The 13,288-nt window shown below is 31.2% G+C and overlaps 1 protein-coding gene across 3 annotated transcripts in view; it reads right to left on the reverse strand.

Moving 5' to 3' along the window:
• Window positions 1–13,288, reverse strand: part of PCDH15 (protocadherin related 15) — a 1,489,951-nt gene that overhangs the window by 97,254 nt on the left and 1,379,409 nt on the right. For all 3 annotated transcript variants that reach the window (XM_076010005.1, XM_076010003.1, XM_076010004.1), the window contains 2 exons: window positions 12,432–12,541; window positions 10,404–10,544 (listed from right to left, as the gene is read on the reverse strand). In XM_076010005.1, coding sequence (XP_075866120.1) covers window positions 10,404–10,544; window positions 12,432–12,541 — 251 coding nt within the window. The remainder of the gene's footprint in view (window positions 1–10,403; window positions 10,545–12,431; window positions 12,542–13,288) is intronic.

Here is a 13,288-nt window from a genome sequence, read left to right on the forward strand (position 1 = left end):
TATTTACCACTTTTTTTCTTGGAATGCATTCGATTCTTTTATTTGCCCATGTATACAGAATTTTATCATCATTTCATATGTTTAACCCATAAAATGTTTTCATAAATCTGATAGAATTTACAATTCTCTGAGATGAATTATAATATTATTATGTTATTAATTAGTCCAAGTCAAAAGTACACTCATTTTGGCCAAAGCCAATCATAACAGGATATGAGAAATTATAATATGGTCTTTTAAATGCATAATAAATATTAAAAAGGTAAAATTAAATAGAACAATAGACAATATGACAGCATTTCTTTGATAGAAAACATTAAAGCACAGCATCAATCATAATCTACTAAACAAATTTTGTATTGTGCAAAGAAGTATTCACTTTTTTTAACTACATATTTTCATCTCCATTCTGTTATCTACTCTATTCTCTTTCAGCATCTATCGTCTTTGGGGCCACACACTCAGCGCCTGTGTTTCTGTGATCTGGGGCAAGACCAAATTGAAAAATAGGATACTACTTTGAGAAAAACTCACAGGCCACATGCATTTGTTTCCAGGTGGCTGGGACAATGAATGATTAAGGAAAGTTTCAAAAAAGGAGGAATTTTAAACTGAGCCTCTTAGAATAATTAAGAGTTGATCTGGAAAACAATTAAAGAAGGACAGTTTCAAAAGACAGAACAGTACAAGCAAAGACATTAAAGTGTAAATATCCCTCGATATTAAGTGAAAAGAACTCAATCAATAGGGAAATTAAGAAAAGCGATGGCCTAGGAACTGGGCCTAGTGGAACAGGGAGGCCAACTGAAGTAGAGACAATAAAACCTTCTGAAGGTTTACTCCTATTTATATTTCTTCTATATGCTACTTTTCCCCGTATTTCTTTTTTTATTTAATCATACGATGAATTTATTTTTGCCTAATTGAGAAGCTTTTTCTTTTCTTAACAGTAATCAATCAGTAAGTGCTGCTGTTTGTTAAAGCTGTTCAAAATAAAATACTTAGAAAAAAAATATTCAGTATTTCCCATAAGGAGTAAAAATAAATAAAAATCAATCTAATAGCTGCACTATATCTTTAGCAAATTATTAAAAAGACAATTCCTACCTTACTTTATAATGAAGACCTGACCTTGATTATATAAGAACTGTGGATGGCGAATGCCTGCACACATAATCAATAATGAATAATTAATATGATTTAGCAGGAAGTCCCCATTTTCCCCATATTTACAATTGCTAAATACATTTTATGCTTATGTTACCTATTAGTTGCTTCAGTTTCTGTTTCCTAAAATATTGATATTTATGTAATATATATGATTTAACAGATTTCAGTTTTTCAATAAATACTTTCATTTGCATTTAATAGGGCTTAGTTTGACTCTATTGAAATAAAAGTTTTTCTGAAGCAAGAGGCATAGAACTTTTATTGTATAGTTCTGGGACCTTGTGTTATTAATCAAATGATTGGTGCTCTCTGAAAATATAAGTTTGCAAAAATATTTGGGATCAATGAACAGTCTCCATTTTGAATCCAAATTAAAATTTAGAATAAAGAGGCTTAGGAAAAAATTTAAATTATTAATTATATTAATTATAAATTAAGTTCCAAAGAACGAAGAAAGTTGTTTCTCCTGTGATTAGGTTCAGTCTTAGTTATAAGTAAGAACCATTTTATGCATTCTTACCTGCTTAAATACTTTAATTTTAATTGCTCTTGAAAGGAATATAAAATATCTTTCTCATGAAACTAATTTTTCTTCATATTGTATATGCAAAATATACATTATAATCTATACTTTAATTTAGAAAGGCTGATCACATGTCATTGCCATCAGTTCAACAAACTGATTTTGGGGGATATAGAAGAGCATTGCCTCAAGGCATTTGGTTTCAGAAATGTATTAATAAAATTCCATATCCATCTTTAAATCATATTTCCAAGAAACTCTATTTTTCATAATGCAATTGGTTTTGTGGACAGATAATTTTATGCCATAAATCTACTGGAATCAATTTTTATTTTATTGAAAATATATTTCCAACTGTGTATTTATATAAGATGCCTAAAATTTTTGAGACAAAAATACCGTAAATGACATTATGGTATTAATTTCATAAACTAATGTTCAAGTTTTAAAGTAATAAATTATTAGTAGAGTTTCTAAAACTGTGGCCATATGTTTATAGCATAAATATAAGGCCCTGAGCACACCTAGGATTTTAGGACTGAAAAAATAACATGCGACATGCTACAATATTGTTACTCAAGTTATATTAGGAATGCTTTTGTAAGTCAGTCAATCACTGGTAAAGAGTCATTAGCATCATTTGTCACCTTCTGTTTGAAATAAGAAAAGCCAAAAAAAGTAAAAGATGTTACAAGCTCGTAAGGTACCCTAAAGCAAAACCATAAAATGAAATCAGAACATTGCAGTTGTTTTGTCACCAATTTAAGGTTTGTCTTAATTGTCCTGTAATTTATTCCTGATTGAAAGTCTAGTTATTGAATCAAAGTGCAATGATATATTTATATAAAGCAATGGTTTTCTTTTTCCACTTTTAAAGATAGTTATAATTTTACCATAAAACAAAAATTGCCCTTTTAATTATGGAATTACATAAATCAAACTAAGCTATAAAGTTGCAAGTCATTGCTTTCATTCTACATAAAATAAAAGAATAGTAATGACTTTGTGGTAGAAATATTGATATAAATTCATATAGAAGTTTTCCTGGACACAGTCTCCTTGAAGCTTCTTTGAAATCAAAAAAACATTCTATCCTGAAAACCCAGGAAAGATTGAGTTGATCTGGGAAGATAGAGAATATGGACAGGGACAAAAGATTACTCATAATTTTGAAATAACGTATCAGTTGGAATGCTGGAATTGAACTGGATTGAAAGACACCCAACTGGTGTTCACTGAAGAACTTTTTGCTTGCTAGCAGATGGGGATAAATTCCCACACATTTGGTCACAGAAGTCTTCTGTGTTGAACATTGCTGAGTGAGAAAATTTAAATAAAAACACGTTGAGTTTGTTTTTTCTACGGAAAGAGGAGGAAACAATGGTAAAGTAAGTAGGAAAGTGCCTATTAACTGTTGTGAAATGGTTGATTACTCTTTGGGTTATACCCGTGTTTACATTTTGATTTATTCCAGCTTGTCATTTTAGTAGGAATTGATCAGTCCATCTCCAGTTTCTGTCATTGGCAGGGCCACCACTCCTGCAGGTGATCCTACTAAACAGGATGTTAAGAAAACTAGCATTCATATGTGTCTCAAATCTCGACCTTGGGTTAAAGTCACAGGTTCCTTGCCTGAATAATTTTAAGAGCACAAGCTTATCTAGATATATGGAATCTGCTCCAGCCATGGAATAGCTTGTTGCTCCATCTTTTTTACTCTAGATTTGTCTAATAGGTCTCAAATATACATTCACTTTGCCCTACAAACACAAAGATACACACAGTCTTTTTATAGTAGTTGCCAACATTAAACTTGAGAAGGAAAAGCACGTATTCTGCCCCTTTTATGGGGATAAGTGTCATGGAAGAGAATTCAAGTACAACTTTGCAACTGCTTTTTTTCCTAAAAGGAACACTTCATACAAAATCATTTCTAAATTTCCATTCTCTTTGCCATTTTTAATTCTACTTGACAGTAAGGGCTTTTCTAGTGTAAACTCTTTGTTTTTAATATCTTTGACAATGTGCATCTGTTTTGCATATCTCTTTGCAATTTTAGGTGAGTTGTCAAAACTTCCAATTTAACACTTATTTTTTCATCACTTCTGCTATCTGCATACTCCATTTGGAATTGTCCTTTCAAAATTTTTCTACTCATTCTTCAGGATACAGTTAAAAACATCATTTGAAAAACTTTTTCTGAATACTCATATATTAGACACTTACTATTCTGTACTATGTTGCACCATTTTCTACTACCAGTCATCACTCTTTTAATAATGTTGACTTTACATTGTCACTATTTGTGTGTCCCTCATGTCTTGAACCAAGGGGTCTTGAAGGTAGGAATTTGGTTTCATTATTTCTGTGTCCTAAAATCCTCTTACAGTGCCTGGAATATTATAAATTATAAATAGCTATCAAGATCATGGATGGTGTAGCAACCACAAAAACAAAAGAAAACAAACCTCTGCAGTAATTAGTGGCATGCTGAGCTTAAAGTTTATTGTCTAAAGAGAGAGAGATAGATACTATATTTGTAACTTACTAGGATACAATTTTTATCTTTATTACTTTTAACAGTGGGCTAATGAACTAGTAGACAAAATTACTTAAACTTTTTCTTTATATTTATTTTTTAATTATTGAGAAAATTTGCTCTTTAAAAATGCTTTCTGTTAATCTGGGTTATTTTCTTCATCATTCATTCATTCATTCATTCATTCAACTATATATTTATTATATTACCCACTATTTTCAAAGATAATTAATGAATTTTAAAAGAAAAGCTAACAGTAGTTAAGAAATGGGGGAAATATATATCTAGAAACCCCGGATGAAAAATCTAAAGCACGTAAGTGGAGATGTATTACTAAACTTGGTATCAGGTAACACAATGTGAAAATCTGAGTGAGCTACATAGCTCCTACTCTCTTAAATTCATTAACGGTGAAAACAGTGCCACTGATTCAATACATACTGCAAGTATCTTTGGACTGGAATATGTATATAGAGATTCAGGAAAGATGATTAATGTGACAATGTTTTTTTGAATCTTCTTGCTTCCCCTTCATTACAAACAGATGGCAATTTGGGTGGCCAAATGCTGGGAGACAGCTGGGAGAAGGCCTTTTGGGGCCTTCTAAACATCTTGCTGAGTGTACACTAAAATTGCAAATCCCAATCATTTTTTCATACAGGATGCAAGACTGCTTATGCAGCTGGAAATTCTGAAAAATGAGATACTGTCTTGCAAGAATATATCATGTTGTCTAGCAATGTACATGATCTCCCTTTTGACACAGACTTGCTTATTCCTTATACAAGAATGGCAGAATCTCTAAACTCAGAGCTCTTCTCCTATAGTGTACTCTTTTCACTTACAGGGTTTATTTACTTGGCTCTATACTTTGCCTTTGAGATTTGGAGTTTAGGGAGCTGCATTTCTATGCTTATTGCTATGCTGATACTATAGGTAATATTTTTCTTGTGAGTTAATAAAAGGTCCTTCGTCTCTTACTCAGGAGCCTTGTGTCAGCATCCAGGGAACTGTATATAATTATTAATTTGTGGGCATTCCTCTGCTTCTAGGTCTCCTCCTCACCATGAATTTTATTTAAGTAAGACTATATCCACACATCAAACCAAAAACTCACAAATGACCACAACTACCTAAGGAAACAAGCCAATCACATACTATGGGCGGGGGGGGGGGGGGGGGAGGGGGGCGAGGGGGGGGCAAGGCAGCCAGAAACAAAGGTTGTACTATCATCAAATGTGATAAGAATTGTTTTTAAGGAAGTTCAGAGAAGGTTAAGTAAGGGTTTCCCTTGGCTCTGAGAGCCAATGAAACTCAAACTCATCAATGAGTACTAAATATAAAAGTTACTATGCAATATTAAAAGCAATAGCAGGGCAAAATCCCACACTGAGAAGAAGAGAGACTATCTTGAGAGCAGAATACATATGGAGCCGGACAAGTATAAGAGGGGCAGAGAAAAGATAATTTTTCCAATTAAAGTGGGACTGCAGAAGAAAACTAGTGGATTTCTAAAAGTAGGAAGATAAATTTTTTAATATTCCATTGAAATAATTGAAACAGATGCCCTAGAGCTATGAATTATAAAAGTTCCCTGGCCCACCTTTCCTTTTTTAAGAGTATAGGCAAACTAATTTTATGTCAACATGAAAAATAGAAAAGAATTGTAGTGAAAACCTACCAAGTAAAAAGAGACTAACAAGCAAAATAATGACTCTAAAAAAAAATGAAGACTTTTAAAAAATATGCAAACTGTCTCTTAGTATTTTAAAACTAGATAAAATAACTTATGGGGGAAAAAAGAAAGCTATTTTTAAAAAGCATACATTAGAATTAGAAAAACTTAGAAATGCAATAGCTGAAAACAGGGGATTGGAAAAAGAAAATCTGAAAACTTCAGTTGAAAAATATTTAGAAATAAATGAAATATAATTTCAGAAATGAAGACACGAGAGATTATGAACCAGCATTATTAATACATTAAGGAAATAGAAGATCAAAAGGAGGAAAAATTTTAAAAATCTAAAAGAAATAGCAAAAGATATTAAAGAGATAAGGGGGAAAGTGATAGAAAACATATGGGAAGATTCATCAATTTTGTAATAGGCATCTCCTAGGATGAAAACCAAATTAATCAAACAGAAAAAAATAATAAAATCTAGAATACAAGAAAATTTTCCACAAATAACACACAACAGATATAATAATACATATGTGCAGAAAATGACCCAGATTAGTCAACATGATCAATTATTTTAATAAAAATATTCAACTTTAAAGAAAAAAAGGAAATTCTTTAGAAATTCAGAAATAAGACCAGTTTCTCTTATACTTTTTTTGACAGCAATACTTCATAAAATAAGAAAATGGAGTGAAATATTTAAGTCAAAGAAAGAAAATGAGTCACACATCTTTTATGTTCAGCCAAATAGGTATTCAATTATATAGCCTCAGACAAGTTTTTACTAATGCACAAGATCATAGTAAATAATGTTCCTTTGATCCTACTTTGAGGAGTGGACAAGCTACAGATAACTAAATGACTGATTGTCTTATTCATGTTAACAGGGATAAAGCAATATTACTTTAATATTGTGTTGGGGGGAAATGAGGATGAAGCAGAAGCATTGCTTACAGCAGAAAACATAAACAGTAGCAAAAAAAAAAAAAGAAAGACACTAAGTGAATTATATAAAGTAAAACCAAGTGTTAGAACCGGGGTGGGAAAATGACAGCCCCTTGGTCAAATCCAGTCCACAGCCATTTCAGTAAATAAAGTTTTACTGTAGCACAGCCACACTCTCGTTTACACACTCTCTCGCTGCTTTTAAGCTTCCGTAGAGTTGAGTAGTTACTACTGAGATTATATGAAACATAAAACCAAAAATATGTGTTATCTTAGCATTCCCATTTGGAATATGATAGTGAATCAACTTATATTGAAAACTAGTAGGTAAAGGAAAAGAGGCAAACATTTTTTCCCTCTTTTTCCTATAGGAGTTGGACCTTAGGGTAACTGAACATTTGATATGGAGAAATTTCCCTTTATAAAAAATACTTTGGCTAATGAATATAGAAGAAATGAAAAGAAGAAATTAATGAATTTGGAAAATGACTATCAGTGGCTGGTATCTCCTATCACAAAAAGAGAGCCAAAGAGACTTGATGTCTAAGCAAGGAGCTAATGTCACCAATGATTTGTTTAAAAACAAAAACAAAAACAACCTGGATGTGATCAAACTTCCAGATCAAACTACTTATTTACTGGAAATAAAAGAGACAGAGAATAATACAAAATGACCCCTTAGAGATATAGTCATCAATCCAGGCTTCAGAAATCTCGTTTCTTAAACAAATGAATATTAAGGTGAATAAAAAAGGAATAGTGGTTATGAAGCCAACAAATTTAAAGAGACTTAAAAGACCTATTAACCAATTACAATGTATAAATATTATTTGGATTATGTTGTAAATAAATGTTTAATGTGAATACCGTAGTCTGTTTAATATGAATACTGTAATATGTATACTATTTAATACTTTAATATGTATACTGTTTAATATGAATACTGTAACAAAAATTGAAGAATTTTTGTTAATTTGGGGGGAGTATCAATGGTATTGCAATTAAATTTTAAGAGTCCTTATCTTTAAGAGATACATATAGAAATATTTACAGATGGACTGTTTTGACTCTGATATGCCTCAGAACAGTGCAGGGGGAAGTAGTTGGGAGTAGATATCAAAGACTTTTTCCCAGGACAAAATAATATTGAGTTGGGTGGTTGGTACATGGAGGTTCACTGTAATACTCTCTGTAATTTTTATATGTTTAAAATATTCCATCTTGCAGGTTAAAAGATTTAAAATATTCCTAGTGTTGAATGAGTTCTAAAATTTTCTATTTTATTTATTAATTTGCATTTAGATAATAAATCCAGTTACAGAATGGTTGTGAAATTTACTTTGAATATGATTTCATTAACAAATTTTTGGTAAAGAAGTCACAATAAAATACTTCTTTAATGAATTAAACTTCTGATTTTTATTACCTTTATTCAAATGATATGTGGCAGAGCTAAAGACCATAGAGCAGCTAATTCCAAGGCAGGGATGAACCTTTAGATAACTAATTAATTAACCTCCATTTACATAATGGTCTTATTATTTTCATAGTTAATGGACTGGGGATTGATTATAGGCCATTAACAGTTATTAATTAATGAAACTAGGTTTGAAATATAATTTCAAACTTAAAAGGCAAAGGTCAATCATGAAATGTTAATAACAATATTCAAAGCATCAGGCATTAAACAAACTAACATTTAGCTTTTAGACTTCCTGTATTTCTGAGAGGATAACTCATGAATTCTTTAATTGGTCTCACATGCATACTGGGGCACATGCAAGTATACATGTGTGCATTAGATAAATTTTTCTTAGCCTTAGATTTACAGTTAAATTACAATAATGTGAGTTAGTTGTACTATATTCAAATATAAAAACTTAATGTATCTCTATTCCTAGATATCATAGATATTTCTTGAGAAATATCAGATTCTACCACCTAAATATTTACAACTAATTATTCATTTGTTTCAAATAAAGATTACAGCAATAATTTTCAATTAATCTTTCCCATTTATTTGAATTTGCAATAAGATATGTCACATTACATAACTTATAGCTACTCTAACCTTTGGACTCCTCATCTAGCCAATTCAATTTACAATTTGAAGCATCTTGTCTATTAAAAAAAAACATAATTGCCTGCAGTTGAAAGATTTTAAAAACTCAATGAACTAGTTGGCTGTTTTTAAACAATTTAATTATGCAAGTGATGCATAATTATGGAGGAAAATTAATTTTATTAATTTCAAAGACACACTGTATAATCTGATTTTTCCAATAGTTTGTACCTTCACAAGCAACTGTGCAGCCTTCTACACTAAATCAATAAATGAGGTGTGTTTTAAATTAAATGAGGGATTAAATGAGGGATTAATTAAATGAGGGATTTATTTTCATGATCATCAGTTTTTCCCATTTTGATCCCTTCTCTCTCACACTGCCTGGGCTGTCTTGCTCTCGCTTTCCTTCTCTCTTTTTTTCCTCTTCCCTCTTTAAATACACTGATTGCTGGGATGCTATGATATAGTGTCCAAGAATGGTCCCCAGGTAACGTTTCAGATCCTGTTCCCCACTTTGCACTCTTACTAGGCCTCCAGTCTATCTATTAACAGTTAAATTAAATTTTGTTTTCGTGAGTTTTCTAGATTTTAAAAGAGTTGCTGTGATAACAAAAAAGAAATGAATTGCTTAAGTGCAAAAGAGTATTACCTCAATAAATGGAAAAGAATAGCATTTATGCCATTATTTGTAAAATCTCTTAAAATCTGTGTCAGCCCCCTTCACAAATAGGCTTTTATTTGCTTCTCTGGGTGGGTATACATAGGGAAAATGAGAAACTGTAGCTAAATGTACCTTTATTTACAAAATATTCATTACAAAATTTTTCCTTTGGATGGAGACTTTTGGGACACTGTATATTATGCTGATATGTTAAGGAACAATTTTGGAGTCAAAAAATGTGGACTTAAATCTCTGATTCTTCAATTACTATTATTTTTTAAAAATTACTTAACCTTTATTTATCTCATCTTTGTAAAATGGGGTAATAAATCTCATCTCATATTAATATGTATAGACTAAATGTGATGTTACATACAAATTACAAATATATGTTAGTCACTAATTTTAGATGATTTTTCTCCTGATTTATGAAAATACGTAAGTACAAGAAGCTTCACAACTCAAGCAAGGTTTTACAGTCATCCACTAATAATATGTATCCCCAGTATTTATCCAGAGCCTCACTGTGGGATTAAGAATAAGGTTTATTATTTAATATACACAGATAATGGTGATACTTTAACAATATCATATATAAAATTTGAAAGCAGTGCATTATTGCCTTGACATTTCAGGAGTATGAAATCACTCCCTGATTGTCATACATCAGCTGTCAAAATGAGTGGGCAATCATCTGCCAAATATTAATAACCTTCCTGTGTTCTCCACTAGGAATGCTATTTTATACAAATGTACTTAATTAGAAATCAGCAAAAATACCATAAAATTCTTTTAAAACCCATCAGTAGTATAACTTACTTTTTGAAGGAACTCGAAGATTGGCAAGGACCACTTCAAGGGAATCAGCCTGGACTCGAAGTACATAGCTGGTCCTGGTCTCATAATCCAGAGGGGCATTCACGTAGATAACGCCTGTGACATTATTAATTCCAAACTTATCTAGAATTTGAAACATAATTGCTTGGTCATTTTCTTTACACTATAAGGAAAGAAATTCTCTTTAAAAGGCACTGTAACTTCAAAAACACTAAAAACACTTATTTGTAACTACAGTGATGCATAAAAGTGACATACTGCTGGCTTTTGGAAACTCTGTTTCAGCTCTTAAAATGGTCACCATCAGTGTTTTTCTAAATATTGACTTGAAATTGTAATTTTTTGTTTTGTTTTGTTTTGAGATTCCCCTGGAAATCAATGTTTTTATTGTCAATTACATTTAGGAAGCACTGAATAATGTATCTCTCATCATAGATTCAGATGGTCTTCTATCATACCAAAGGCTTTCAGAAATTCTATTGTAAAGAAACCCATTTAATTTTGTTTAACCAAATATTTTATGATCTTACTGAATTATTATACTTTTTATAATTTAATGAATCATATTTTCTTATAGATTTAATATTCTGCTAAGAACACTTTAGAGAACAAACTGATAATTTGATATGTTGGTTTTTTAGAAAAAATTATTTATTATTCTTAATATCTTAAAATATTTTGCCCTTATGTCTATTTTTATAAATTTCTACATAATATATTTGAGTAAAATGCAGGGCACTTCAATAAACTATATAATAGCCCATCTCTTACACTCTCCATATTATTCCTCATTTTACTTTTTCCATGAATTGACCAGTTATAATACTATGTATTTATTTGTTTAATAGTTTTTATTTTGTACTTCCTCTTACTGGACTATTAAAATCTATGAGGGCAGGGATCTACCCCTATTAGCTGGAAGAGTAATTATTACTTCATAGATGCTCAGTAAATATTTGTTGAATGAATTAATAAATGAATGTAATGTAAAACAGGCATTGTGGGAAGAGAGATTAAAAAATTCAGCCACTTTGCTATCTTGAAGAAAAAGAATACAGTCAAAAAGAGAAAGTATCAGAACAGGTTGGAAGTTCAAGGCAAAAAAAGTTCAATGATATTTAGGGAGGAGGCATAGTAGCACAGCAGGAACATAGAAGAGAAGCAATAAAAGTAAGATGTTGAACACTTGCTGCATTGTATGGGCAATGATTTCTAGTAATAGTTGGTCATTAAAATCCTTTAAAAGGCCTTTATAATTTCCTTGAAAACTGTTTAGCAGTATTTACATTCATTTATTTTAAAAAAATTAATATTAATTAATTTATTAGACATATTAATATATCAATCAATTCTTGGCTATATGTAATATGCCAAGCTATCTAGCATTTCAAAGAGGAAAACACAGGACAACCAACCTATGGATAACAGGTGAAACAAAGAATCAGTGAGAAAGACTGAACTATAGACTTATTCCCAAGGCCAGGAAACTACTATAATTCTTAAAGTGATTGGTAGACAAAACTCAAAATATTTGTTTCCTAATTGCATGTCTAATTTGATTGCCTTGGGAGTCATATTGTACAATATACATGGCTTTTAACATGTATGTGGCATTTTGGGCATTCACGCTTATTTATGATTCTGAAATTTGTTCAGAAATTAGTTAAGCTATGACATAGATGCTATAAACAGCAGGAAGAGAGTACTGTAGGCAATAATTATGACTAAAAATATGATGTATTAATTTTGAAAAAGTGTCATTAAAATGTTACCATATGCAAGGAAGGGAAAGGCTTCTAGAATTATATATTTAGTATTTCTTAAGGGAAAAAATCACTTGAGCTAATATAACTAGATTTTTAATCAAGTTCAGCATATTAAGTTATCAATCACATTTAAGATAGGCATAATTTTATTAGGGAAAAATAAGATAAATAATAATAATTTAATCTAAAATTAGTCCAATTCTAAGTTTATTAGTTTATGATGAAAACACAGACTAAATCTCACCTTCTTCATTTCCTGAAACAATGGAGTACACAATGCTCTGATTAATGGCCGCAGCAGAAATTACACCAACCATGGTCCCTCTGGTGGCAAGTTCACTTACTGGAGGAGGTCTGCAGGTTTAGAGAAGATTATTTATTATTTTTAAAGCCATTTTTTAAAGCAACTTTAGGTTCACAGAAAAAGTGAAAGAAAGGTAACTATTCCCATATACTCTCTGCCCCCACACATGCATAATAACCCCCTTTACTATCAAATCTCCCACCAGAGTGATACATTTGTCACAATCAATGAATCAACATTGATGCTTCATAATCACCCCAAGTCCATAGTTTACATTAGGGTACACCTTGGTGTTGTACATTCTATAGGTTTAGACAAATATATAATGACTTGTATTCACTATTATAGTATCATGCTGAGTATTCTCACTTTCATAAAAATCCTCTGTTCTACATCTATTCATCTCTCCTCCAACACAACCAACCGCTGGAAACCACTGATCTTTCACTGTCTCCATGGTTTTGTCATATAGTTGGAATCATATGGTATAAAGCTTTTTCAGACTGTTACTTCTTTCACTTAGTAATGCACATTTAATGGTCCTCCATGTCTTTCCATGGCTTGATATCTCATTTCTTTTTGGTGCTACATGACATTCCATTGTATGGATGTACCACAGTTTACTTCCATAAATAAGAACATCTTGATTGCTTCCAAGTTTTGGCAATTATGACTAAAATTGCTATAAACAACCCTGTGTAGGCGTTTGGGTAACTGTAAGTTTTCAACTCCTTTGGGTAAATACCAAAAAGTGTGATTGTTAGAATGTAAGGTAAAACTATGTTTAATTTTGTAGG

Source organism: Microcebus murinus, chromosome 14 (genome assembly GCF_040939455.1).
Source record: "Microcebus murinus isolate Inina chromosome 14, M.murinus_Inina_mat1.0, whole genome shotgun sequence".
In the NCBI taxonomy this organism is placed as follows: domain Eukaryota; kingdom Metazoa; phylum Chordata; class Mammalia; order Primates; family Cheirogaleidae; genus Microcebus; species Microcebus murinus.